The 27,968-nt window shown below is 45.2% G+C and overlaps 1 protein-coding gene across 1 annotated transcript; it reads right to left on the bottom strand.

Annotated features, from left to right (window-relative positions):
- Positions 1 to 42: 42 nt before the first annotated feature.
- On the bottom strand, positions 43 to 27,946 carry LOC146811115 (uncharacterized). Its single transcript, XM_085614490.1, has 2 exons — positions 27,768 to 27,946; positions 43 to 3,245 (listed from the first exon to the last, which is right to left on the bottom strand). Exon 2 carries the CDS (start codon positions 3,093 to 3,095, stop codon positions 237 to 239), a length of 2,859 nt encoding a protein of 952 aa, XP_085470616.1. The 5' UTR covers positions 3,096 to 3,245; positions 27,768 to 27,946; the 3' UTR covers positions 43 to 236.
- Between the last annotated feature and the right edge of the window lie 22 nt (positions 27,947 to 27,968).

The raw sequence follows: 27,968 nt of genomic DNA on the forward strand, positions 1-27,968 counted from the left end.
ACAAATTCAAATAAAATACCTATTGACTCAATAGACTGATCCGGTTGGTGTGTAATAACATAATTTATTTAGATTAAAGAAATCATAAATGTTACTGGCTCTTCACTAAGTAAGATATTGCTCAACAATGGAAGTGTGGGAAGGGCCTTGTCAAATAAAATTGACCCTTCATATTTTTCTTGCTTGTTCATAATTGAGTAGCTGATATTTTCAGCAGATTTGGGGTAATGGGTCTATTAGTAGTCATCTGGAATAGTCCCACACAAAATTGGGTTTTTTTCTCCTCCGTCGTCCAGTGTTTTTAAGGCCATATTGACTTTGTGCCAGAATAATTGTACCTCTTCCCGCTTCTGTGGCCAACGGAGGTAGGTCTTTCTCTTGACCAGCTTTCTCATCCTATGATATGGTGACAGCCTCTCTCTGGGAATTTCTTCTAGGAAAATCAGAATAAGAACATCCTTACTCTCATCAAAAAGGCGGAAGCTGGCCACCTGCATCTCACTGGAACACCACTCACTCCCCAAGTAGTGTTCACTGATGACACAGATGGTCTTCCGACTTGCATAGATGTTCTCCACAATATTGTCCAAAATTGGCTTCCCTGGCTGAAAATCTCGGTGATGGAGGCATAGCTTCCACTGGTATTGTTCTTCAAGTGTTGGAAGAAGATCTCTCAATACCCACTCTTCATCATGTCTGTTGTATGAAATGAATGCATCGTAGGTATATTTTGAATCCAATTTTCTCTTTTGTTTCTTATCGTAGAGAAAAGCAAGTAAGAGATAATAAGCATAGGCCACATGCCACCTGAACAAGTGATGGATTGTGCAGCAAGCCATCACCAGTATTGTTCCCCCTGATGTGCTTATGAAGAGGATAAACTCATAGCTCGGGCACCAATTGGTTTTGAACTCGTGTAGGGGATTTCCCTTGGATCCGGGTGGATATGCACAGGTGTATTCATAGAAATGTAGCACTTGGGTTTTCAGATCGTTGAGGGACCAATTCAGGAAGTCCTTGTTATTGCAATCACAGGTGAAGGGGTTCTTCCTGATATCTAAAAAATTGAGGAATGGTAGAGCCTTTATGTGCTGATCTTTGATTACTTGCAGTTGATTTCCCACCGCACGTAAAAGAAACATTTTAGTAAAAGTGACATGGAGTAGGAAATCCAGGGATTGGAGCCCAGTTCTACTAATATGCAGTTGACTTAGGTTTGCTACTGGCTGGAACACCATTGGGTCAATTGTGTCGAGAAGGTTATTGCTCAGGTCTAGTTCTTTGAGTTTAGGGGTGTAAGTAAAAGTGGTTGGGTCCAGAGTGGTTATAGCCAAGTTGCCTGCATGAATCCTCTTCACAGATATCAATCCTTCAAAGAAGTTTGCCGGTAAATGAAGTAGCCCTGCGTGACCTTGACTGTTAAAAGTGAATATTTGTAATGACTTCAGCTGAAGAAAAGGAGGTCTTTTAAGTTTTTCTGTTGATGTGTAGGATATGTAATTGCTAAACATTTGCAGTTCTTTGAGGGAGGTTAATCCATTGAAGATCCCTTTTTCTAACAATGGACTGGCAATGTTGTTACTGCCAATTAGTAGCGTTTCTAAATTACTGAGGCCATCAAAAGCTCCTTCTTCTATTGATTCTATCTGGTTCGCCACAAGATTAAGAGTCTGCAGTGCAGACAAGTTTACAAAGGTATATTTCTTGATGGCAGTGAGTTTATTTTTCCTTAGTTCAAGCGATTTTAGCATTACTAAAGCTGGAGAGAAAGGTGCTGTGATTTCTAAGAGGAGGTTTTTACCAATTTGTAAATCCGCCAATCTGCCAAGTGCCTGAAATTGAGAGGAACTGAATAGTTTTATTAGTTGGTTACCGAAAAGGCTGAGATGTGTCAGTTTACTGGCAGATGCAGATTGATTCATGAAAATGTCTTCAATATTATTGTAGCTAAGGTCCAACATTTGTAAAGATGGCATTTGTACAATGTCATCTGACACAATAAAGAGCTTGTTATATGCCAGGGACAGGACCTTCAGAAACTGTAGGTGTTTAAAAGTCAATTTGCTTACCTCCTGGAAATTGTTCATGGACAAATCTAAATGTGTTAGAGAAGTGCAGTTTTTAAAGACATCTTCCTTCAGTCCTGTGAAGTTGTTGCCTCGCAGTTGCAGAAACGTAAGATTTGGGTGGAAAGAGCAGATCTGTTCCACTAGATTGTCGGAGTCTGTCAAGTTTAAATCATTGAGTTGAATGTTCTCCAGAGAAGAGCAAGAAAGGCCTTGGATAAGACCTGACAACTCAGCAGGCTTCATATTAACACCACTAAGCATTAAATTCTTTAGTGCATTTAAGAAACATGGATCTTTAAAAAACCATGTGATAGAATGACCCACACCAACGTAGGAAGAATCCAACGAGTGGAGATTCTGGAAAACATTGCTGGTCATGTTAATTTCAGAGAGCGGATTTCTTGAAATGTCTAGCTTTGTGAGGTTCATGAGGGTGTCCCTTAAATCTTTAGTTATAAACTTATGTAAACCATTGTTGCCGATATGTAATCCCTCCAAGGTCCTCAGGATGAACACCGCATGCATTGAATCCAAGGTCTGCAACTTGTTGGATGCCAAATCAATCATTCTTACGTTTGTCATGCTTGAAAAGGCATGTGGCTCAATGTTGGTGATGCTATTGTGGCTGAGCAGAAGGGTGGTGAGGCTGCTCAGCCCAGTAAACATGCTGCTGGAGAGGTCAGTTAGCCTATTTTTGGTGAGGTTCAATAGTTCCAGTCGGCCTTGGTTGGAGAAAGTATGACTATCAATGGTGCTGATCTTGTTCTGGGAAACATTCAGCACCTGGAGTCGGCTCAGGTTATGGAAGTCATTCGCCTGAAGGTTGGAGAACCTATTCTGGGAGAGATCCAAGTTCACCACCATTTCAGGTAGAGACCAGGGAACTCGTGACAAGCCCACGAGATAGCATAGAACCTTCATGTCCTTTCCCCAGACTCCTTGCACTTGGCAGCCTTGTAGAGAGAAACACTCTACCCTCTGGGCAGTCACGGACAGCAGGATCAGTGTTACAAAGAGAGAGATCATGGCCTCTGTAAGAAGTTCTATTTAGCAAACAAAAAACCACATAACCTAATTAAATAGTTCCTCACAAAGTGCAGTCACAAGCTGGTCTATACATGAAAATTCCAAACCCAGGCTTGGTTGGATATTTCTGCGTTCTTTCCTTCACAAGAGCTGTGGAAAAAAAGAAAAGAAAAGCAAATTAGAAAAAACCTAAACAAATGATTGTAAATCAAATGCCTGTGCGCAGCTCAGAATTTTTTCCGCCGCTCTGTGTGTAACATAACCTGCCATTCAACCATGAGGACTGCACTGATTTGGTTTCTTCCAAATGGGAAGGCATTGTTGTAGAATCTACAGCAACCCTAGTTTAGGTCAATGAGTCCAGTCATCCGCCTCATAAAACCATATCTGGCAGCTTTGTAGAGTTCTTCCACCTGGTCTCAGGCCACATACATCTAAACACCTGCTTGCCTTCTGTGCATCCTTATTGGAAGTCAGTGATTTTAATACTGTTGGTACTTTGAAAGATAACACAAAATAATTGTCCCCTCCTTAATGTCTATGTGTTGTGGTGCTGCGTTATTTGGGTGTGCCTAAGTTCAAATTTGTAACTTTACACTTGAACACAGATCAGGAAAGAACTAGCAGGGGTTTGTAATATGCACCCTAGTCATAGAACATTGAGAAGCCAGAAGAGGAGATCTGTGGATCTGCATATTTTGGTTCTCACCTCTAATAAAGAAAAATAAGTTGTATCAGAGGAAATAGGAGAAGACCTGAGAAGAGGGAGTGTGTCTTCTTCCTAGGCTTGATGGGAATATCGTTGAAGCTAGCTATGGAAGGAGTTACTCAATTAGCATCAGTTCTGCATGTCTCTCCTTTGGGAGTGCTTTGTCTGTGTTGGACCACTGACAGAATATCGAGGAGCAAAATATGGACCTCCCAAAATATCGATGACAAAATATAGAATGACAGAATATCGACTTCCTATCTACAAACAGGTAAGTACAAAAATATCGAATCCAAATTATCATTGTAAATAATATAGTTTGTTAAAATATTGAATTTTTTAAATGTCTTAAAAGTAATGTGAAATAATGAAATAATAAATATAATTAAGTAAAACATACTTAAAAATACTTAAATAACCTTAAAATTAATAAATAATTAATGTCAATTAAAAAAAATAAACATGCATTTTTATTTTTTAATACATATATATGTTAACTTAAAATTATTAAAAAATATTCAATATTTTTAGTGTTGGATAGCGGGAGGGTAAAAATTACTATTACCACTCCAGTGAGTGCAACAGTAGGGTAAGCGTTGGATAGCGGGAGGGTAAAAATTACTATTCCCATTCCAGTGAGTGCAACAATAAGGAAAGCGTTGGATAGCGGGAGAGTAAAAATTACTATTCCCACTCCAGTGAGTGCAACAGTAGGGAAAGCGTTGGATAGCGTAGGGGTAAACATTACTATTCCCACTCCAGAGAGTTCAACAGTAGTGAAAGCGTTGGATAGCGGGTAGGTAAAAATTACTATTCCCACTCCAGTGAGTGCAACAGTAGGGAAAGCGTTGGATAGCGGGAGGGTTAAAATTACTTTTCCCACTCCAGTGGGTGCAACAGTAGGGAAAGCGTTGGATAGCGTAGGGGTAAAAATTACTATTCCCACTCCAGAGAGTGCAACAGTAGGGAAATCGTTGGATAGCGGGTAGGTAAAAATTACTATTCCCACTCCAGTGAGTGCAACAGTAGGGAAAGCGTTGGATAGCGTAGGGGTAAAAATTACTATTCCCACTCCAGTGAGTGCAACAGTAGGAAAGCGTTGGATAGCGTAGGGGTAAAAATTACTAGTCCCACTCCAGAGAGTGCAACAGTAGGGAAAAAGTTGGATAGCGTAGGGGTAAAAATTACTATTCCCACTCCAGTGAGTGCAACAGTAGAGAAAGCGTTGGATAGCGTAGGGGTAAAAATTACTATTCCCACTCCAGTGAGTGCAACAGTAGGGAAAGCGTTGGATAGCGTAGGGGTAAAAATTACTATTCCCACTCCAGTGAGTGAAACAGTAGGCAAAGTAATGATTTAATAATCAAATGAATATAAATTCATTATCAATACCAATAAAAATGTATTAAAACTTAATTCCCAATGACAAATTATTTAATAATTAATTAATTCTAAATATCAATATATATTAATGATTAAAACTTAATTACCTGTTAATAATTAATTAACCACCAATTATTTTTCAATACCAAAAATTAATAAGTAATACAAAATGTTTGCCAATTGATAATTAATTAACAGTAAATTAATTATCAATACACAAAAATATTTTACATATTTTTTTAATTGCAATTAAATTACTTCCCACCCTATTCCCCTTTAAACCAACATACAAATTAATTAACAATTAATAATTAATTAACAATAAATTAATTATCAACACCAATAAATAAAAATAAATAATAACTTAATTACAATTACATTACTTCCCACCCTATTCCCCTATAAACCCACAACCAATACAGACTTAAATTACGCAATAATTAAATAACATAAAATTAAAGTTAAAACATACATTACAAAAATAATACATACTTTTAACACATCGAAATTTTTAACAACTATATTATGACTGTCCATATTATGACAATCGGTATTTCTTGCCTGAATTTCGATATTCTGAACCACTATATTTTGGCAATTCGATATTCTGTCCATTCTTTATAAAGAACTCAATATTTTGGCAGTTCGATATTAAAAATTCGATATTATGTCTGTTCACCGTCTGGGTTAGAGCGGGAAAAGAGTTTTGTACTCTGACATAAGTATTGACATGTGGAGGGAAACGAGGATCCCTGATCTCGCGATCATTCATCGTACAGACTGCCAGGTACTGGTCCCAGGGCGTGGTCATTTGAAGACTGGAGGAACAAGATCCATCAATATTATGTAAAATGGATCCATTAAAATAGTATATGATGTGATTGTGTTGTATAGCGCAACTCTTTGGAGAACTGTGGTTGCGAAGGACACCATTGGGAGCTATGTCCGAGGTTAAGCAAGCACATGATTTGTCAGAAACACACGTTTTACTTGGGGTGCTTGTTGATGGAAAGGCAACTCCTGGGTTGAACCAAATCTCCAATTTGACAAACTCGAATTTCTGGCTATTTAAAGGTCATTGAAGTGTCAAAAGAATCGAGGATAAAATCGAGGGAAGGCCTTCATTTGTAAACATGTACCCTATGTAGTTATGGATGTGTGTCAGTGAATGAATCGCCATTTGCTATTAGTGGTAAAATGTGGAGCTATTTTTGTTGGGAGCGAAGTAAAAATGTGTTTGGAGTCTGACTGCTTACTCCAGTACACATTTCTTTTTGCTGTGCATTCCGTGTGTATTTTGTCATCTGTGATCTGATGTTCTGCTCTTCTGCATTTGTTTAACCCGTTCGCCGCGGCGCAAATTCCGCCGCGGTGCTGGGGGGGTGCGGGGTGAGCGCGGCTCCGCCATGCTCGTGACGGAACCACGCCATCATGAGTCACGGGCGAGCTGTGCTCATGACGGCGTGGTTCCGTCACGACTCCGCCCACTCTTCATTTCGCCCGCACAGGTGGGGAATCAGCGACGCGTGGGCGGAGCGGCCGCAGCATGACGGAACCACTCCGTCATGAGCACACGCCGCCTGTGGCTCATGACGGCGTGGTTCCGTCATACGCACGCAAGGGGTTAAACATTACTAATGTCCAGAGGCTTTGTAAAGCAGTATGCTTTGCATTACTTGCTGTGTTATTGTGGACCAGTTAGGGAGTTCAGGTAGTCACATGTACTTTGTGAGTACAAAGGGGCAGATTTACAAGCCCCTTGCGACACATTTACACCGCCACTGCGTCACTTCTGTGACGCAGCGGCGGCATAAATCATGCGCCATATTGCACCGTATTTACAACGTGACGCATCTAGGGAGATGTGTCACATTGTAAACCCCTGCGCCACATGAAACCTGCGTCAGGTTTCATGTGGGCGTTCCAGCGCAGGGTGGGCGTTCCCTCGCAGGTACACCTCGTAAAAGTGACGCAGTGAAATCTACAAGATTTCACTGAGTCACTTTTACGGCCATGCTGCGTCAAAACCCTGCGCCTGCTTGAAGCAGGTGTAAGGATTGACGCAGCATGTTAGGCATAGGGCACCCCGAGCCTTGCTGGAGCTGTGTCCCGCTTGCGACGCGACTCCAGCAATGCGCCGCATTTCCGCCGGGGGATGCGACACGCATCTGCCCATCCATGCACCACGGCGCACCGCATTGTAAATGCGGCGCATCAGTGGTGGCGCACAGGTGGTTTTGCGGGTCGCAAGTGTACTGGCGCATTACTGCTGATTTGCAGAGATGCGCCAGACCTTGTAAATCCGCCCCTTACTGTATACCTGTTTCTTTACATTCTGGAACACACAGTCCTGTCGTAGCAATGAAAAAAATAAACTGCAAATCCTAAAATGCTAAGAATAATTTGACACCTCTAGCCAATACTGTTTTTTAGGCAACATTGCTGTGCACGGTGGCAGTTTCAAGCACATTCTTTTGGGATACAAAATGAAGTTGTTTGAAAATCAACAAGCTTCTGAAGGCGATGCGCATGAGATGAAGGAAGACTTTGTGTTTTAACAATTTGAACTGAACCGATTTCCTTTTTTGTAAATATTTTAATTGATGTAGATGTCACTTTTGCTCAAGCGTGTTTCTTATAATCTTAGGCCTTTTCACTTTGTTGCAGTTCTTACACACGAAGCATAGCTGCCAAATTCGGAGTGAGCACATGTAAAGCAGATTTAAGCTGTTTCCTTTCAATTATGTTCTAATTTTTAGCACTATGTCTAGCACTTTTGCTCTTTGGGAAACATGTCAGTCGTTAAGGAAATGAGACTTGCTTAGGGTCTGCACTTTAAAGAATAACATCTGGTGGCTGTGTTAGTTATTTTACATATCTTGACCCCAGAAGTTGCTTAGTTGTTCTTCATTTTAACCCTCATCCCTTACTGATATTTTATTAAAGACATTCATTTTAAAGGCTATTGTTCTCACAGGCCATTTAGTTAACTATGTGATTCCTATGTCATACTGTATCTGAGATCCTTTCCTACCAGAGCACAAGTCGTAAAAAACAGAAGTGGGGCGACTAACCAAGTTAGGCCGTATGCAAGTGACATGAGGGTGCATGCCATCACAGCGCATGACGTCACGGCACGTGAAATCGCACGTGGCGTCACTGGAAGTGAACTCATTGGTAGTGGCATCACAAGAAGTGACATCGGATATTAAGACCTCACACATATGTTTATCAGGTATATCATGATTACATTTAGGTGCATTATGGGATTTGACAAATGAGATTTTGCATCGGGGTTGTGCCAAAAATGTAGCACAACATCGACGCAACATCTGGGCCTCAAGTAATACATTGTTTTTTTTAACCCTGCCACAAAAAATATTGGCAACAATTGGCAAGAAGGAGAAACATGGTAGTTGATCTGTTCTTAAATGGTTGCAAAGTGTGTATTTTAAAATATCTTATGAGGTTAAGGCACCTGCTCCAGAGATCTTTGGGTGCCCAGTAAATCTCAGGGAATAATAATAATGGTGAGATCATTCAGAAGGTTAACGCTTTTGCTGAAGAAATCTAAAGAAATCTTTGTTTTGTGTATTCCCATATTTGAATCAAATAGTATAGATGGTTAATGTGCCTCCTGAAAAACAATTACATTTTGCCAGATTTAACCCCCTCACAGAATAAAGTATCTTGTCTTGAGCTTGACAGCTGAAAGCATCCCAGAGGACTATGGCTCCCCTGCGCATTGGAACGGCATCTCTGGAGTCAGCCAATGAGAGGAGGAGGGAAATCTGGGAGGCATAGAGCCCAAAGCAGCCAATGCTGCTTGCAGACATGATTACCCTGACCTTTGCCTGCCTGGACCAGTCCCAGGCTAAACCCAGCCAAATCCTGCACTCTTATTCCCTCCCTTTTAAACTCTGTCTCGCTAAATGTGTATAGGCATCCTCAGGGCTCAGAAAGAAGAGGTGTGCTGGCTACATTTCTATGTCTCCCTGACCCCTTGGGATGTCTAGCACCATGTGGCATCGCAGGCCCCCCCTTACCAGATTCCGCCAATGTAGATGCCTGTCCTGGAGGACAATGATGTAGAGCCAGGAAGAAGGGATTGCTTAGTGGTGTAGCAGGCAAGTCGGGATCACTATTGGGAGGTAATTTGGGAGTGGGGTCAGACAGCGTGTCCCTTGTGTGTGCATGTGCATTCACCTCTTTGTTTGTGTTTGACAAATTAAGCAGTGCTTAATTTGTAAAACTAGAAGTGCCAGGGTCCTCTTCAGAAGGACACTTCTGCTTGTACCACCCATTGCTTCTGCCATCGTTGCCAGTAACAGGAACAACACGACTACTAACCATCACAAAACTGCAAGTATGACAATTCTGACTATTTCAGACCCCCAAAGCTGTAAGAATGGCTTTGGCGGCAGGAATTAGTCATTTTTAAAGTGCATTGAATGAATAACTGTTGTTATGCGCGTCTCTGAATGAGACAAAAAGCACCACCATGCAGCAGACTGTCATAAGTGCTGGTGTTGACAATTAAGCGTGGGTGCCGAGCACCTGAAACCTCCGGCTCAAATTAAGCACTGAGGGGAAGTTAACAGGCAAGGCCAGTAGTGATGTTGTAATACTGTGATAACTATATCTTGTCTATCCCTAGTATAACTGTGGCCATATTTGCCTTATTGTAGGTATTCTTTGCAACATTCTCGCTGTCCATGACTCATTAATGACCCATATCTGTCATGTTATGCTCATTATTGACAGTTTTCTGGTACCTCTGGAATAAAGGCAGCCTATTGTTTACAGATAATAAAATGACGTTCTGGTTATTCATACCGTACTATTGCTCCATTTTTGACATGTAGAGTAAATTCTTGACAACATTCTAGTTATCGTTTACGCAATGATCCTTGACATAGAGAACTTTTCTTAGTGTGACATTCTGACTATCTGTCGGCTGACATCGGTCTGAGGTTGCCTGTGCTCCCTCTTGAAAGGGACCTGGCCTGTCAGTTAGGGCATAACAGTACATATTGAAACAAGATCAAGTTTGATTTGGTTAGGCTGGCCTCTGTAAAATATATTTTGGTCACATCAGACGATCTTTCTGTTAATAATATTTGAACATATATCCAGTAAATGTGGATATAGACATTAGTTTCATGCTTCCCTTCCACAATGCTTGACTGAGGCAAGACCTAAAACGGTGAAAAAACCTAAGGTTATAAGGACGTTATAGTTAGACTAAAATATCAGTCGTACAAATCCAATGAAGTTCAGCAGTTATAGTTACCAGACCTACCTATAACTTACGCCCTCGCAATGCATTTCTTATGACTTCACATATTACATCAATCATGACATGGTCAGTGACATCACTGATGACATCACTGATGACATCATCCACAGAACCACTCACACCCCTACATAACCACTCACTTGCCCATTCACAGACCAATACCAGTACTCACACACCCACTCACTCCTCCATAGTGGCACCCACAGACCCATTCAGTCACTCATACAACAAGTCACTCACCCATACAGCCAGTCTCATAGCCACACACTCACCCATACAGCTACTCACAAACTCACTTTTTTACCAACACAGTCACTGACATATCTACATACTCACCCATACAGCCTCTCAACACAGTCACTTACTCACCCATACAAGCACTCACACACTCACTCACACAGCACACAACCACTTACATACTCATTCACACATCCATACAAACACTCACACATTCGCTCACTCACCCATACAGCCATTCACACAGACACTCAGGGGCAGATTTACAAGCCCCTTGTGACATCTTTACGACACCGTTGCCTCACTTCTGTGACACAGCGGCGTCGTAAACAATGCGCCACTATGCGACATATTTACAACATGGAACATCTAGTGAGATGCGTCACGTTGTAAAGCCCTGCGCTACATTATGCCTGCGTCAGGTATAATGTATGCAGGGTGGGCGTTCTGATGTAGGAAAGCCTCGTAAAAGTGACGCAGTGAAATCTACAAGATTTCACGGAGTCACTTTTACGACGCCACTGCATCAAAACCTTACGCCTGCTTGAAGCAGGCATAAGGAGTGACACAGCATGTTCGGAATAGGCATTCCTAACCATTGTTGGAGTTGCGTCGTGCTTGCGACACGACTCCAGCAATGCATTGCCTTTGCGTCAGAAGATGCGTCACGCATCTTTACATCCTTGCGCCACAGTGCGCTGCATTGTAAATGCGGTGCGTCCATTGTGGCGCAAGGCTATTTTTCCATGACGCAAAATAACTGGTGCATCTCTGGTAATGTGCAGAAATGCGCCAGTTATTGTAAATCTGCCCATAGTCTGCAATACAGCCCCTCACACACCAACTCACTTAACCAAACACCTACTCAAATAGCCACTCACTCACCCATACAGCCACTTACACACCCAGTCACTCACTCATACAGCCATTCAGACACCACTCACTCACCCATACAGTCACTTACTGACCCTAGAGGTGTGACTACCTGAGGGCTACATGCCCACAGGAAAACGGTTTGGGCACTGGTCTCCCCTCTCCATTCCCACCGCCAGCCTGTCAACCTGAACAAAGGACAGTCCCTAAGGAGTCCCGATAACCATTTGCACACCAAAAGCAGCTTCGCCTTTGAAGCTTGCCTTTTGGGCTAACACCCTAATCCATATTTCATAATCCATATTAGAAAAGCACAAACATATCACCTCTTAAGGTTTCAAGGCACTGGAGGCCGTCGGGGAGATTAAGTGAGCCATTGCCCAGAGTCACATGATGCTAAGCTGAGATGCTGTCAGTGCAGGGGATCGAACCACGAGCCCTGCACTCCAGAGTCAGCCACTCTTGCCTGCTGCACATCACCTCTCACACCCAGTGCCTTTCCTGTGAAGGAGAGGTAACACTTCACCCTGTAGCAGGCTGCTATTGCTCCTAAGATGGGTATTGATTCATACGATTCCCCAGGTGGGCAGAAAGCTTTCTGGTGGCCATTGACCATGTGAGGCCACTGGACAAACTGGGTCACGGAGTGGCAACTTTCTAAAAGTTAAATTTCTCTAATAGTGACATTATATTCGACTTGGGTCCCAAGTCGAGTTTAATGCCACAATTGATTTGATACCTTACAGTACCCATTTCAGTAGTCCAATTCAGAAGTTAGCCGGGCTGAGCGGTTGGTCGGTAGCTCTGGGTTAGCCACTGATGCTACTATCTACCCGCACATAACAACAATTTGGAAGTGTTGCAGTCAGGACACATATGAAAAAATACATGTCCTACTTAACAACATACAGCTCCCTGCCTTAAGGCTCAACAGGCTTTCTTTAGGGGAGACTTACATTTATTGTTGAGGGAACTGGGGGCTTTGCTGTTTGTTTGAATGGCAAAGTTGAACTAGCAGTGAAAAAACTACCCTTCCAGTCTGCAGTGTCAGGCTGCGAGACATTTTGTAGTTTGTAAATTGAAGGGTGGCACAATCAGTGCTGTAGCCCCTAGTAGGCACTCTACTTTACAAGCCCTAGGTACCATATACTAGGGACTTATAAGTAAGCCAGTATCTGCCAATTGGGGGTAGTCAAGTTGACATACACGTTGGAAGGGGTTAGAACACTGGGACTGAGGTCTGATTAGCAGACCTCAGTGCACTCTCAGAGTAAAAAAAACAGCAGCTAGTAGTCCAAAATGGAGGCAAAAACAGGGGGGAAACCTGCAAAAAATCTAGGGGCATATTATCAAGGACGGCGTTAAAATTATTGCCGGTTTAGCGGCAGAAAACTGCCGCTAAAGCGGAAATAATGGGCTTGATAATATGCCCCGGAGTATTCCAATAAAAGCCCATGTTCACACCAGAACATGGGCTTCTATTGGAATTCTCCAGAGTATATTATCAAGGCCATTATCGCCGCTTTAGCGGCAGTTTTCTGCCACTAAACCGGCGATAATTTTTAACGTCGTCCTTGATAATATGCCCCCTAGTTTCCTTACAAAAAATATGAAAAATTGAAAAATCCCAAAAACACATTTACAAAAAACTACAAACATTAAAAGTAATATAAAAATAAAAAATAAAAATATGAAAAAATAAACAATTACTGCTATAAAATCTGTTCAACCAATATTATGTAAACTATTGGAGTCTATGGGCCTGATTACGATGCCGGTAGGAAGGTCTTCTAACGGCCTTTGCTCCGTCCAAATTGGATCGGGGACGTGTCTTTCCAACCAACTCAGAAAGGTTTCCGACTGACCGAGTACGATGCGAGTTAGGTGTTAGGAACATCCCAATCCTAATCTGACGGCATTTGGAATGACCGAGCCGTATGGAGCAGAATTGTACGTCTCTTCGGGCCATGTTTCTGAAGGACCGAGTACGATGGTGGATTTAGACAGCCTTTCTGAATTGTGCTGTCCAACTCAAATCGGCAGTCAGAATCAAACTTTGTTGGCCCATAGTGGGCCCCCCTGCACCTGGAACCATCCCAGTCGGTCCGTGGGGGTAACCATAGGTTCCCCCTTACCAGCCTTGCACAGTGTGGCAGGCACCATGGGGTGCCTGATTTTCCCCAGCCACCCCTTTCTTCAATGGGAGCCTATGCATTCGGTCGGAACAAAAGCTCCCATTGAAGTCAATGGGATTCCAACCAAATCGTATCTGGAAGCATCCGGATGCATCATACTTTTTTTTTTTTTTTTTTTTTTTTTTTTTTGAAACCGTTTATTGCAATTTATAGAAGTTACAGGTATGGGCCTACAACCACCCGGCCGGCCGCTAGAGCATCAAAAGCATATTACATACATACAGCAAAAAGAAAAAAATTTTTCTCAGCGGTGCACAGTAGGAAAACAGGAGTGATCAATGGTGCAGGTCTCCAAGCTCCATGCCCACAGTACGGTTCCATTTTCTCAATACAAAACAACATAAACAAACCACAACCGCAAGGCAACCCTCGATCCAAAGTGACAACACGTGCTCCATAAGTGGGGGATCCACACCAGCAGCAAAATTCCGAGGAGGGGGACGGGAGTAGATCAGGGACTGGGGGACCGCGCGCCCGCGGCCAAGGGAGGGGCGCCATCTAGGGAGACGGAGCCGGCGAGACCGCCGGTAGCAGCGGCGGCTCACAAATACCCCCGCGGTAGGCGTTCCAGGGGCCCCAAAGTTTCATCCACGCCCCAGGTTTACCCCTCGCCACATACACCACCTTTTCACGAAACATACACCAATCCATATGCTCCTTCCAGGCCGACACCGCAGGGGGCCTCTGGGATCCCCACAATTGGGCAATATCACGCTTGGCTATCATGTATCCCAGAGTCACCCACCGCGTCTGCGGTACCGAGTAGTCATTTGGTTCCCAGACATTCAGCAAGCATCTCCTCGCTTCAGGCAGCAGCGTGACCCGCGTAACCATTCGTAGAACCTCATGCACACCACGCCAGAATCGCTCCACCTTCGGGCACTCCCACAATATATGCATGAAAGTTGCCAACGCACCACAGCCACGCTTACACATTCCATCACCGGCAAAACCCATACGTAAAAGCCTTGGCCCCGTCACGTAGACCCGGTGAAGGATCTTGAGCTGGACGAAACGAAGGCGAGCCGGGATGGCCACCTCTTTCGGAGAGGCCACCGCGGAAATCCAATCCTCGTCGTCCAGCTCCAGCCCGTCGGCAACCCAGGCCTCGCGGAGACTAGTCAGCAGACACGATCTATCGTTAATCAGTTTTTTATATATGAGGGAGATCGTGCTGTCCGGGACATGGCCATCTAGCACTCTGTCCTCCAGGGGGGAAGACTCCGGGATAGATGCAACATCCGTGAAGACGGAGCCCAGCGCATGGCGGACCTGTAGGTACCGAAAGTACTCACCGCCCTGCAGCTGAAACTCCGCCTGCAGCGTCTCAAAAGTTTTGAATCCCCCCCTCGTCCAGAGATCTCCTACCGTGCTGATTCCGATCGTGTCCCACTTCTCGAAGCCCTTCGACGTCCACAGGGAGCCCAACCTCTCAGATGCATACAGCGGAGACGCTCGGGTCAAACGGTCCTTCCACCCCATAGCTGCATTAGCCGCGTGCCAGACACGCACCATGACACGCGTCGGTCCCGTCAAACGGGAGTCGGGCGTGCCAGAGTAGAGCGCTCGATTATAATCGCCACCGGGCAGAAGCGTCCGGTCCATCTCGAATGCCGGGTTCAAGGCGGGCCCGTAAAGGCCATGATTAATTGCAGCTAGTTGGGAGGCCCAGTAATACCGTTTGATGTCCGGGAGGGCGACTCCTCCGTCATACCACGGGAGCGTCAATTTAGCCAGAGCAATACGCGGCCTCCCATCCCAGAACAGGCGCCGCTGGAGGCCCTCCACCTCGCGAAAGTAGCGTGCTGGGACCAAGTCCATGGTATTCTGGAGGGCGTAGAGGAGGCGCGGCAGGGACATCATTTTAAATAAGGCCGCTCGGCCGAGCGGCGAGAGCGGCAGACGCCGCCAGCGCACCACGTCCTCCCTCAGACGCTGGAGGGGGGGCAGCAAGTTCCGCTCATAGCGGGCCTCCGGGTCGAGAGTGATATATATACCCAGGTACCGGAACCCCTGGGAGGCAATCTGGATCGGACAGTCCCGTGGCAGGACCGGGGCTTCCCCGGAGAGCACATAGACACAGGATTTCGCCCAGTTGATGACCAGGCCTGAGTTGCGACCGAAGGAACGCAAAACATCAACCAGGACGATCAGTGACTTGCGCGGGGAGGCAAGATACAAGAGGATATCGTCAGCATAGAGAGACACGCGGTCCTCATGCTCGGGGGTCCAGCGGAGACCACGGATAGAAGGATGCCACCGCAGCCATTCCGCCAGGGGCTCCATGGCCAGGGCGAACAGGAGAGGCGACAGGGGACAACCCTGTCGCGTGCCCCGCCCCAGCGCGAATGGGGCAGATACTCGCCCATTCACCACCACCTGCGCCAGCGGGCCCGAATAGAGCAATTTGACCCAGCTGACGAAACCCGGGCCGAACCCAAACTTCGCCAGCATCGCCCAAATATATGGCCATTCGAGCGTATCAAACGCCATGGTGGCGTCCAAGGACGCCAAGATGGCCGGCTCCCGCACAAATGGGACACGCGCGAGCACCCCGTGCAAGCGCCGCAGATTAAGCGCCGTGTTGCGGTGTGGTATAAAGCCCGATTGGTCTTGGTGGACCAAGTCGCCCACCACGCCAACCAACCGGTTGGCCAACACCTTGGCGAGGATTTTGGGCTCCGCGTTCAAAAGCGAAATCGGCCGGTAGGATGTGACCCGTTCACGGGGCCTCCCCTCCTTGGGGATCACCACAATTGTAGCCAGACGCTGGTCCGGCGGGAGGGAGCCCCGCGAGTGGGCCGCAAGGAACATCGCGCGCAGGTGGGGCGCCAACACATCCGGGCGCAACTTGTATAGCTCAATGGGAATACCATTGGGGCCCATGGCCTTGCCGGATGCAACCGAGCGAATAGCCGAGGCAATTTCGTCCGAGGTGGGAGGGGCGTCCAGCGAATCCCTGTCCTCCACCGTAAGGGAGGGCAGTGCGATGTCCCGAAGCAAGGCCTGGGAATCTTCCTCCGAGCAGGGAGAAACCGGGGAGTAGACCTCGCGGAAATAATCCGCGAAGCAGGAGACAATTGCGTCCGGCTCAGTGACGCACACACCATCCACGCTCTCAATCAAAGGCACCACGCGGCTCGCTCTCTCCCTCTTGTCTAACCACGCAATCAATTTGCCAGCCTTGTCCCCCACATCATACAATCGCCCCTGCTGCTCTCTACCGAGGCCCCTGGCCGCCTCCGTGACGAGGGCCCGATAGGCCGCCTGCTTTAAATGCAAAACATGCAACTTGGCGTCTGTTACCCCGCTCCCCAGGTCACCCTCCAGTTCTGCAATCTCGGCCTCAACCCGGGTCACCTCCTCCCGCTCGCGCCGCCGGGCATTGGAAATAAAGGAGAGGGCCTCCCCTCTAAGAACCACCTTGAAAGCCTCCCACAGGGAGATGGCAGAGGGGACCGACCCCACATTCTCATCGAAATAGCGCTGTAAGGATTTGATCAAGTCGGCACGAATGGTGGGGTCGCGCAAATACCATGCATTGATCGGGGCCACTCTGCCATCCCCCCTCGGGAAGACATCGAAATGCAACAACAATGGGGAGTGGTCTGAGATACCCCGTGCCAAATGGCGCACCTCCCCCACCCTCCCTGCATGGGCCGCCGGGACAAGGATGTAATCAAGCCGCGAGAGGCTACCATGGGCCCCCGAGTGGAAGGTGTACTGTTGCAATACGGGATGCTTTAAGCGCCAGCAATCCACCAGGCCCAGCGTGTCTAAAAGGCCGGGCAGCCACGCCTGTGCCCGGGGGAGGTCCCTAGGGGGATGGCGATCCATAGACCCAGAGGCAACCGCGTTAAAGTCCCCTCCAACCACCAACAGGCCACCCGGAAGGTCCAGAAGGAGGCGCCCCAGGTCCGCAAATGTAGTGGCTTGTAACCCAGGCGGGACGTACACTGATATGAAGATGAACACTCTACCCTCCATTCGTCCCACCAGAACAGTGTAACGTCCCCTCTCATCATGGCGCACCTCGTCAATCTCCAACGGGAGCGAGTTCTTGACCATAATACCCACCCCCCGCGAGCCCGAAGTGAAGCCGGAGTGGGCCGCTAAACGATATCCCCGCCGATTCATTGCATTGAAGGTGTTACCAATAAGGTGTGTCTCCTGCAAGAAGACAACATCTGGTGAAATACGTTTTAAATACTGCAGGACCACACCACGTTTAATCCTATCCCCCAGGCCGTTGACATTCCATGACAACACAATCAAATCCCTACCCCCCACGATACGTCAAAACAATCGGTCGCCCCCCACCGAGCATCTTAAAAAACAACAAAACAGTTGCGGGTTTGCCTCGCGGTGTTAACAAACAACACACCCCCCCACCCCCCGGTCCCAACAGAACTCCCCCCTCCCTGCACCCCTGCATGAGCCCAGACAGCCCCCCCAAAGTGCAGTGTGCCTGTCGCCCCGTAGCTAAGTACTAACTAGTCCCCCAGAGGAGGAGGGAAGCCCCCAGCAGACCCCACCCGACCTCCATGGGAGGGGAACATACGAAAGCAATATATGGTAAAGGAGTAATATCCCGAGCAAGGCCTATACAGTCACCCCTCAATTCTGATCCGGCGGGCCCTCCCCGCCAGCCGCGCCCCCCCCACCCCGATCTCCAGGCAAAGTATCTAACCAGTCCCCAGCCGCCTCGGGCCGGTCGAAGAAGTGCGTATGGCCATCCACCTCCACCCTCAGCTTAGCCGGAAAGAGCATTGAGTACTTGAGGTTTAAGTCCCTTAGGCGACGCTTGATACCGAGAAAGCTCTGTCGCTGCTTCTGGACCGTCGGAGTAAAGTCTGGGTAGAAGTGTACATCCATGTTGTCCAGCCTGACCGGTCCCTGTTGCCTGGAGGTCTGAAGGATGGCGTCTCTGTCCCGGAAATTAAAAATTCGGGCAATAATAGGCCGCGGCGGGGCACCGGTCTTAGGGCGGCCCCCAGGGACCCGGTGGGCACGCTCCACCGCAAACAGCTTACTCAGCCCCCGGGGCTGGAGATGAGTCAGGATCAATTCTTCCACAAAGAGATCCGCCGCCTCCGCCTCTCGGCCCTCCGGCACACCAATAATGCGAACATTGTTCCTCCGGGCCCGACCCTCGGAGTCCTCCAGTCGCCGGTCCATCAGGGCGCTCGCCTGGCCAAGCCAGCGCACCTCCTTCTGGAGGGCCACCACGTCCGTCGTGAGGCTCGTTGTGGTGTGGGCCAGGGAGTCAACTCGGTCGTTCGTTTTTGACAAGTCTGCCCTCACAAGGCCCACATCCACCAGGACAGAGTCAATTTTTTGCGCCAAGGTATCGAAACGCTGGTCCACCGAGGCCTTCATCTCTGCGATGGCGCCCATGACGTCCCGGAGGGTCAGATCCACCGGTTGGGCAGGTGCCTCCGTCGGGCCCACCAGGGACGACCGCGCTGTCTCCGGAGAACCCTTTTGGAGCGTATAGCGATCCATACTATTGGCCTGGTGCGCCGTGCCACGGCGGGTTGTCTTCATCTTCGCCCGGTCGCCATCTTGTTTGGTGGCCATGCTGGCCCTTACACCGTCGTGCCAAGATCTCCAAAACGGGCCGCCACACCAAATCACGGGTGTCAGGGGGGGGGACGGGTGCGACCACCGGGCAGCGGGTCACCCCACCGCCGGCGGGTCAGCCGGGCACCTGGACAAGGCAACACCACCGCATCCCGCTCCGCAGCCCGACCCCGCCTGAGGCAAGGAGGGCGCAAAAGCGAAAGTGAAAGTGCGGGGTATGCGAGTCGCTCAGCCCCGCTCGCCGTTGTTATTCACTTCGTCCCCGGATCGCCCCACTACTCCAATCCGGGGGGCCGGCGAGGAGAAGGCCGCAACCTTCAATCGATGCTCCCACCGGTATTCGGGGTCCGATTCGAGCCCAAAGAACGGGCGGCGCCTCAGCTCGGGTTCACCGACACAGTCCCCTCAACAAGGACAGGATATCGCCAGGATTAATTCAGGAGGTCGCGAAGGTCCTCGGGAGCCTCGCACCTACGCGGCCATCTTGGTTGCGCGCTAGGATGCATCATACTTGATCGGTTTGACTTTCCCGATCCGATGCGGTCGGAAACCATTCCCAAACCCATTTGGTCTGGAAGCTTTCCGAACCGCATCAGAATCAGGCCCTAAGTGTATTAAAAATAATGTTCCCACTCTAGTTTATACAACAGTAGGGAAAGTGATGGACTTCATAGAGGTTAGATTTACTATTTCTACTCCAGTCATCACAATAGCAGGGAAAGAGTTGGACTTTGGAGGAGGTAGATTTACTGTTCCTACTGTAGTCAGTGCAACAGTAGGGAAAGCGTTGGACTTCGGAGGGGTGAAATGCACTATTCCAACTCCAGTTTAAGCAACAGTGGAGAAAGCTTTGGATTTTGGAGGGGGGACGTACTATTCCCATCCCAGTCTACACCACAGTTGGGAAATTGTTGGACTTTGGAGGGGTTAGAATTACTACTCGCACTTCAAACAATGCAACAATAGGGAAACTGTTGGATTTCAGAGGGGTGACATGTACTATTCCCATCCCAGTCTACACAACAGTAGGGAAAGTGTTGGACTTGGAGGGGTTAAATTTACTACTTGCACTCCAAACAATGCAACAGTAGGGAAAGTGTTGGATTTTGGATGCGTGTAATTTACTATTCTATTCCCACTCCAAATACTGCAGAAGTAGGGAAAGTATTGAATTTTGGAGGGGTAAAAGCTACTATTCCCACACCAGTCTGTGCAACACTAGGGAAAACATTGGATTTAAAAAGGGTGAAATTTCCTATTTTCACCCCAGTAAGGAAAACAGTAGGGAAAGTGTTGGACTTTGAATGGGGTAAAATTTACTATTCCCACTCCAGTCTCTGCAACAGTAGGGAAGGCGTTGGATTTCAGAAGGGGTGATATTTACTATTCCCACTCCAGACAGCGCAACAGTAGGAAAAGTGTTGGACTTTGAAAGGGAAACATCTACTTTGCAAAGATGTTAATTTTAATATTACTTCTACAGTCTAAGCAAGGGTAGGGAAAAAACTTCCCTTCAAACACAATACATATATGAGTAACCCCATGAATGTAGAAAACATATTAATCTTTTTATAAAAACATACATTAACATAAGATATATATATATATATATATAAGTATTAAGGAAAAACAAAAAAAAATTAATCAATTTGCTTAGTTACTATTTAATAAAATAATGAATTATCTATTATAAAATAATTGTTATTCAATTATCAATTAATTAATTTCCCACCCTGTACCTATACAATCCATGCAGACCACACCTAAAATATAACAAAAACACTATTCAATAACAAACATATTTAAAATTAATTAAAAAATCAATTAACAATTAATAATTAATCCCACCCTAGAACCCTACAAACCCAGCATCCTAGCCCTAAAATAAAATAACATTAAATACATGTTCCACAATGTACAAATTTAAAATCCAATTAAATATTTAATTTTGAAATATTAATTGGTAGTTAATTAATTATTACTAAATTAACTTTCCACCCTATAGCCCTACAAACCTAGTATCCTGCAACTAAAATATAAGTAAAATGAATACGTATTCAATAAATTCCATAATTAAAATCAATTAAATAATCAATTATAATTAATTATTAATTAATTATTACTTAACTAATTACCTACCCTATACCCATATAAACCCAACAGCCAGCAAATAACATATAATAGAAATAAATCATTGTTGCATTAATTACATAATAAATATCTATCATATATAAATAAAATGTATTAAATAATTCCTAATTATGTATTACCTAATTAACTTCCCCCAATCCCATACAAACCCAACAACCCACTACAGCCCTAAAAATTACTATTACAAATTAATAAATAATTCTAATTGACTTAAAATTACAAGCTATTTTTTAAAAACAATTAATAACATTTATATAAACAATAGTAACTCATAAATTTAATACATCAACTAAAACACACTAAAATAATGTAAACAATTATATTTTTAATGACTGTATTACTGAAAACGATAATAAAAACATCAATATTATTTACAAAGATATATAGAAAATTATTTATTTTTACTTATTGGCCTGGAGCACATTTCGAGCAGTCCAGTAGTAATGAAACACTGAGTTCCTCTAAAGTGGTCAAATAAACTCATATTCTGACTACTTACTTCCCGCTACACTGGGTACAGGTGAAAATGGGCACCATGTGACTTCAGCAGTGATCAGAGCAGAGTGGAAGGAATCATGCAACCTAGCCTGCAGTAAGCAAGTCAGAGCATGTGTGTTCTCCTGGGCAAGAAGGGTCCTGGGGTGGTAACAAAAGGGTATTCATTGGCCCAAGGAAATACCTTTGATAGACTCTCACTACTGCAGTCTTCCCACATGCAGGCTTTCATCATCATCCTCATAGATCTGCTTCTCCACTTTAACGTTTGGTTACTCAAGCTTGGGAGAACTGTCTCTGCATTGGTTTTGTCAGGAGGTCCTCAGTCTGGAATCAGAAGCCGTCCTGAACCAGGGGATATTTCTGATTTACTGACAAGCAGTGCAGGAAGTCAAATGGATTCATCCAGACCCTGGATCTTGCAGCTGTTATTGAGATGGGTTGGAATTCTGTCTAGCTGCAGTGAAAAACGCTGACTTTGTCCTTGTCTAATTTGCAGACACATTCAGCAAAACCCACATGTTGTCTGCTTTCTGTTTGAAGGAGCAACCTACAAGGGGTGAGGAGGATTTCTTATTTTCACTTCCAGCTGGGCCCAACACAAAGTCCTCCCTTAAAGGCTCATCAGCCCTCTTTTTGGTGAGAGCTATCTGGAGACCAACAGGTTGATACAAATATCATGGAGGGAAACAAAGATACTCAGCTTGTTGACAACTTCACAAGTGCTTAAAATAAACTATGCTTTGGCAGGTTTTTGACTTTGTTCACCCCTTATGGAAGACATATGCATGCACTGTGACAATGTCAGATGTATATGACTATATGAGTATTTCTACTAATAACGATTTATTTAGCACTGACTAATTTATTTTTTATGAATTTCTTGTACAGCACTATTTACAGCAATGTCAGAATGCTTACTGGTAGGCATTATATTTTAGGAGTGGTTGGTCTGAAGAAACACAAAGTCAGGATTTAAAATATAATGCATTGGTTGCTGTTGACTGTGCTAAAAAGACTTTGGTCCTGATCAAAGTTTGGCGGACAGAGTACTCCATCACAAACGTGACAAAGTAATAATATTTGTGTCTTAAAAATATAGTTAGGTATATAAAATCAGTTCTTATTCATGTAGTAATGTGCCGTTGGGGTAGAAAGAGGCATAAGATCTTACCTTACAGTGTCGTAAGATCTGGTATGAACTTAAGGCGCCTACGAGTGGTGCAGGTGAGTCTGTAATGAAGAAAGGTTCCATGTTCATCTTAAGAAAAGGTAAAGGTCTATCAAATAGGTAACGATAAATAGTATACCCAAAGTAGTCTTATAACTAACAGGCATTGTTAATCCCAACCCGTTAGTCTCCCTACTCTCCAAGTTCTCATGATATGACCACGCCTGTCACAATCTATGCAATCTATTTGTACATGTATTAGTATGATCATTAGGCACATTAACCATTGTAAAAAGGGTTGAATATGAGGCATTGCATAAACAATCAAATGTGAGCCACAAAAATAAGTAGATACATTGGTAGACTACGAGACACATCAATCCAAACCATCCTCCCTCACTTGTTGACTAAAAGCCCTTAATAATTCATCCCTGTAAAGGATTATGCAGGGAGGTTCCCGCAAACTCACTCTGAGTTTGTAAGAAAGCAGAAAACCTCTCTCTGTAAATATCCATATTACATAAAGTCACGTTCAATATATCAAATGGAATCAGATGGGTGTGTTGGTGTAACGACTAATCACCCACAAAACGTTTGTAATATTTTAGTATAGTTAAATGCAGCTTAAAATCGTCTGTCCTAGCTAACTCATGCCATGCGGCCAAGACTACTCGATCGGCATATACCAACACTTACTTGTGCGGGAGGCGGGTTTGCCAGAAAACCGGTATATGGCGTGCTGAATAGGCGCCATTTTGCACATTCTATTAACTAGATGAGAAATCAAAAAAGGACCAATTACAGTTCTATATTCCCAAAGGGCTTAAAATCGTGTCAGCCATTTTGGAGTGCTGTTTGCCAGAAAATTACCTGATTATTGTGTTCGATAACTGCATATTCGTTGCATTGTCATTCATATTAACAACAAGAACTTACTGGCTGTTGGTAATATGAATGACAATGCAATGAATATGCAGTTATCAAAGACGATAAATAGGTAATTTTCTGGCAAACAACCCTCCAATACGCCTTAAGTTGATACCAGCTCTTACGACACTGTATGGTAATATTTTATGCCTCGTACTACCTCAGTGGCACATTACTATATGAATAAGAACTGATTTGATATACCTTACTATATTTTTAGGACACAGATATTATTGCTCTATGCTATAGTACTATATATAGGATACAGGCCTAGTGTACATGCAGCGCAACAAGAAGTATTACATACTTAAGAACAGGTGAGCTAATACAGGGTGACACAGTGCAGGATGGTGGCGGGGGTGAGTATCTAAGCATATATTTGATTCACCCACTGAGACGACTGTCTCACAAGGGTGATCACACTAACCTATATGATATACCTCACATTCTTTTTATCTTTTATACCCTTGGATGATCTTGCTCAGACCTTTTAAAACCTACGGCCAAATTTTTTCCGTGAACACGAGGCTTACATTACAACCACTGGTGGTGCCTTTGGGTCATTTGACCCAGGTGGCGGGACTTTCTCAGATACAGCTTCCTCTCTAAAATGGATTTATATTTTATCGTCAGCCCTGATGAAGTCTGCTGTTGTATTCATAACATACAGTGGAAACACTTGTTGGCAAGGAAAGCGTAAATTCCAAATACAAGGGCAGACTTGAACATTGGAATAAAGAACTGTCGATACCACGATCTCAACGCCTAAACTTGTGTGCTTCGAGAACATTGTGATTAAGTTCAGATTTCCTCAGGTTGAAGGAGATTAGGTGGATCGTCTTGCTCCAGAGCACCAAATGAGATATGGACTTCTGTTCTATGGACTGAATGATGTACTTACCACTCATACAGATTAAGATGTGTGCGCCTATAGTCCCAGACAACCTCTATACATTGTAAGTGTGACAAAGTACCCAGTCTAACAAAGCCTTGGTGCATCCGCTCAATTCTGACGTGGCTGGACCATCATTTTTCTGATGGCAGATGTTCCCCCCCGGCTCTGCTGTTGCAAAGCTTACCCCTAGGGCGGCTCAATGGAGTAGGGGCCATGGAGTCAAGACATCAGAAGGCCCTTCCTCTTTAGAGCAGCCTGTCTGATGTCTACGTTTCTGGTTCATTACTGCCAGATAAAACCCCTGTGGTAATGGAAAGATAAAATATGTGTACTTTTATACCCTGGGAGATGGCTTCCAAGATGTGGGATTTTTTTTGATTTTCAGAAATAAACTCCCACTTTGGGAGTCTGTTTCTGAAAAACAAAAAAAGTATGTTGCAGGGGCGCTGAAAGACAGCTTCTCAGAAGGCCCAGAGATCACCGCAGGGCTGGTGGTGATCCCATAATTTGTCAGGCAGAAGTCGGACCGCGGTGGCGGAGATGACTTCCACCATCCTGATGGACGAAAGGCCACATGCCAGGTCTAAATCAGACCCCCTATGACTACCTGAAGGAACACTTTTCAGCAACCTTAGCATTACAAAAGATTGTGGAAAAATAGAAAGGTTCTCAACCAATGCCCTCCAGTTTGCATGCAGCTCCTTGATGCCAGTTCATAGCTCAGTGTGGCATATTAGAGGAACTGTAAGCTATAAACTGCAAGTAACAAAAGGATCTTTGTAACAAAAACAATACCCTAGCGAACTATCTACATAAAGAACAATCTGTAATCTACATTTTACACATTGTCATTTGCAGCAAGCACATTAACCCTCTAGCCTACTTTACAATGCGTTGACAAGACAAAACACAAATCTCTCCAAAAAGTGCATTAGCCACCATAGTTATCTTGCTGGTAGTATTATCCCCTTAAAATTATTGGGCACATAAAGATCTCCGCAGCAGGTGCCTCAACCACACACAATATTTAGAAATGCAGCCTTTTTGTGACCAATAAAGTAAGCCAGAACAGATATGCTGTCACATTAATCCTTTTTGCCAAGTTCTTTGAAGGAGACATTTAGACAAATAAATATGTAATTGACTGTCAGACTTCACTTTTAATGTCTCGGTCCCTTGTGAAGAGGTGTACCAGTTATCAGGGTTTGTGTATGTGAGGAGGGTCAAGTACACAAGTTCACACTGAAGTGGACAACCACCATTAATGCATCCACTTCTCAAATAGAGGTGATAAGAACATTAAAATAAACAGACTTGCTACTGCCTGTATTTAAATCAGGTGGCGATGTGTTACATCCTTCAGTGTGTAATACAAATGTGGTGGTCATCTGGACACCAGAACCTACCAAGGGCGGTTTCTGTGTGAGGTCTTTTGGTGGTCCCTACCCAGGCCATGCCTAGAACCCCGCACAGTAGCACTTAGAGCTGGCACCTAAGGTCTCTGGAAGTGCAGACCATCAGGGGTCCTATTATATGTATGGCACATTTTCCCTGTTTGTGCCACTGCACACCTTTCAAAAGGCAAACAGGGACAGTGTGCAGTATTACAAAGATTGCGCTGCCCCAGCTTTTAAGCAGCTACTCCATATTTCTTTTTAATGCGCTGCCCCCAGAGCAGCCGTGAAATTGTGCTGCCCTTGGGGCAGTGCATTCAAGCCAACTACGCAGCAGCTGCTTCAAAGCTGCTCCGTGTTTCACAGTGCAAGCGGCACCCACCTGCACTTTCAAGAGAGATTAGAGATCCCCTCACAGGTAGGTGCACTAAGTGACTATACTTGACTACAGGGGATGTCTGGATGTTCCATGGGACCCCCTTTCTCCCCTCCAAAGGTCTGCCTTTAGGAGGCAAACTGAAAGTGCACCACCTTTTTGTGGCACACTTTCAGTGTGCCTCCTAAGGGCTTGTTTGCCTCTGTGCCCACATACAAAATACAGTACAGAAGCAAGGTGAGCTCTTGATTTGTATAGGACCATGCTCCCATGCAAATGAGGGAACCCCCTCTTGTGATAGTGCCAGCGATGTCAGTATTGTGGAAGGGGACGCACACGCGTCTGCAGCTTCTTCCGTTATACTATTGTGCCCCAGGGGTGCACAAAGCGGACGCACATGCCCGTTGCGCCCCCGGGAGACAATGTATAATATGGCCCCAGGTGAAAACAAAAGGAACTTTGAGGGTACAATTAAAACATTACAGAGTGGAGGGTTGGCAATAAACCAATCCTGCCTTTCGTTCTCACACCTTCCCCCAAGTTCCCTCCGATACTCATACCTGACATGATTTCACTTCCTTTCAAAACGTTCTTAATATTGATCATCGCCATTTCTGTCAGCTTTGCTTTGCATTTGAAGGTATTCCAAAGCATTTTTCCCTCAATCCTCAATCACTCTCTAAAATGGTCCTCCAACTATTTATTATTCTTCCCACTCATCACATAACTCGCGCCATCCCCACTGCTGTCACAAAATTCTGAATTTTCTTAGCTGAGTAGAGCAAGCTGCCTACTTTCGTTTCTCATTCAAAACACCAGTCCTTAGGGTGTTCTTTTTTAAATATACTTCGACTAGATAGCAATCTATTAACTAAGATTCGTCTTATTTCCTGTTTTAGCAAAATGTAATGCTTATGTATTTAACGTCAGACTAGACGAGTGATAAATAAATGTAAAAAAAGGTAGATTGGTTGCATTACTTACCCTCAGAAGGTACAACAAAAGTAGTTGCCTTTCCCCTCCACCTGAAACCCTTTGGGGTGAATGAAGTTAGCAGGTAAGTGCGAGTACACCAGATTTGAAGTAGCAAATTACGTTCCTTTTGGTATAAAAGGTTTCCCATCACTACCTGCATGCCCGCTGCGCCATCGCCCTGGAGGGAGGAGGGCTCACAGACACACTTCC

Source organism: Triturus cristatus, chromosome 7, assembly GCF_964204655.1.
Source record: "Triturus cristatus chromosome 7, aTriCri1.1, whole genome shotgun sequence".
Classification (NCBI taxonomy): Eukaryota; Metazoa; Chordata; class Amphibia; order Caudata; family Salamandridae; genus Triturus; species Triturus cristatus.

Coding starts and splice junctions, on each gene's coding strand:
- LOC146811115 (XM_085614490.1), bottom strand. CDS start 3,095: ATGATCTCTCTCTTTGTAACACTGATCCTGCTGTCCGTGACTGCCCAG.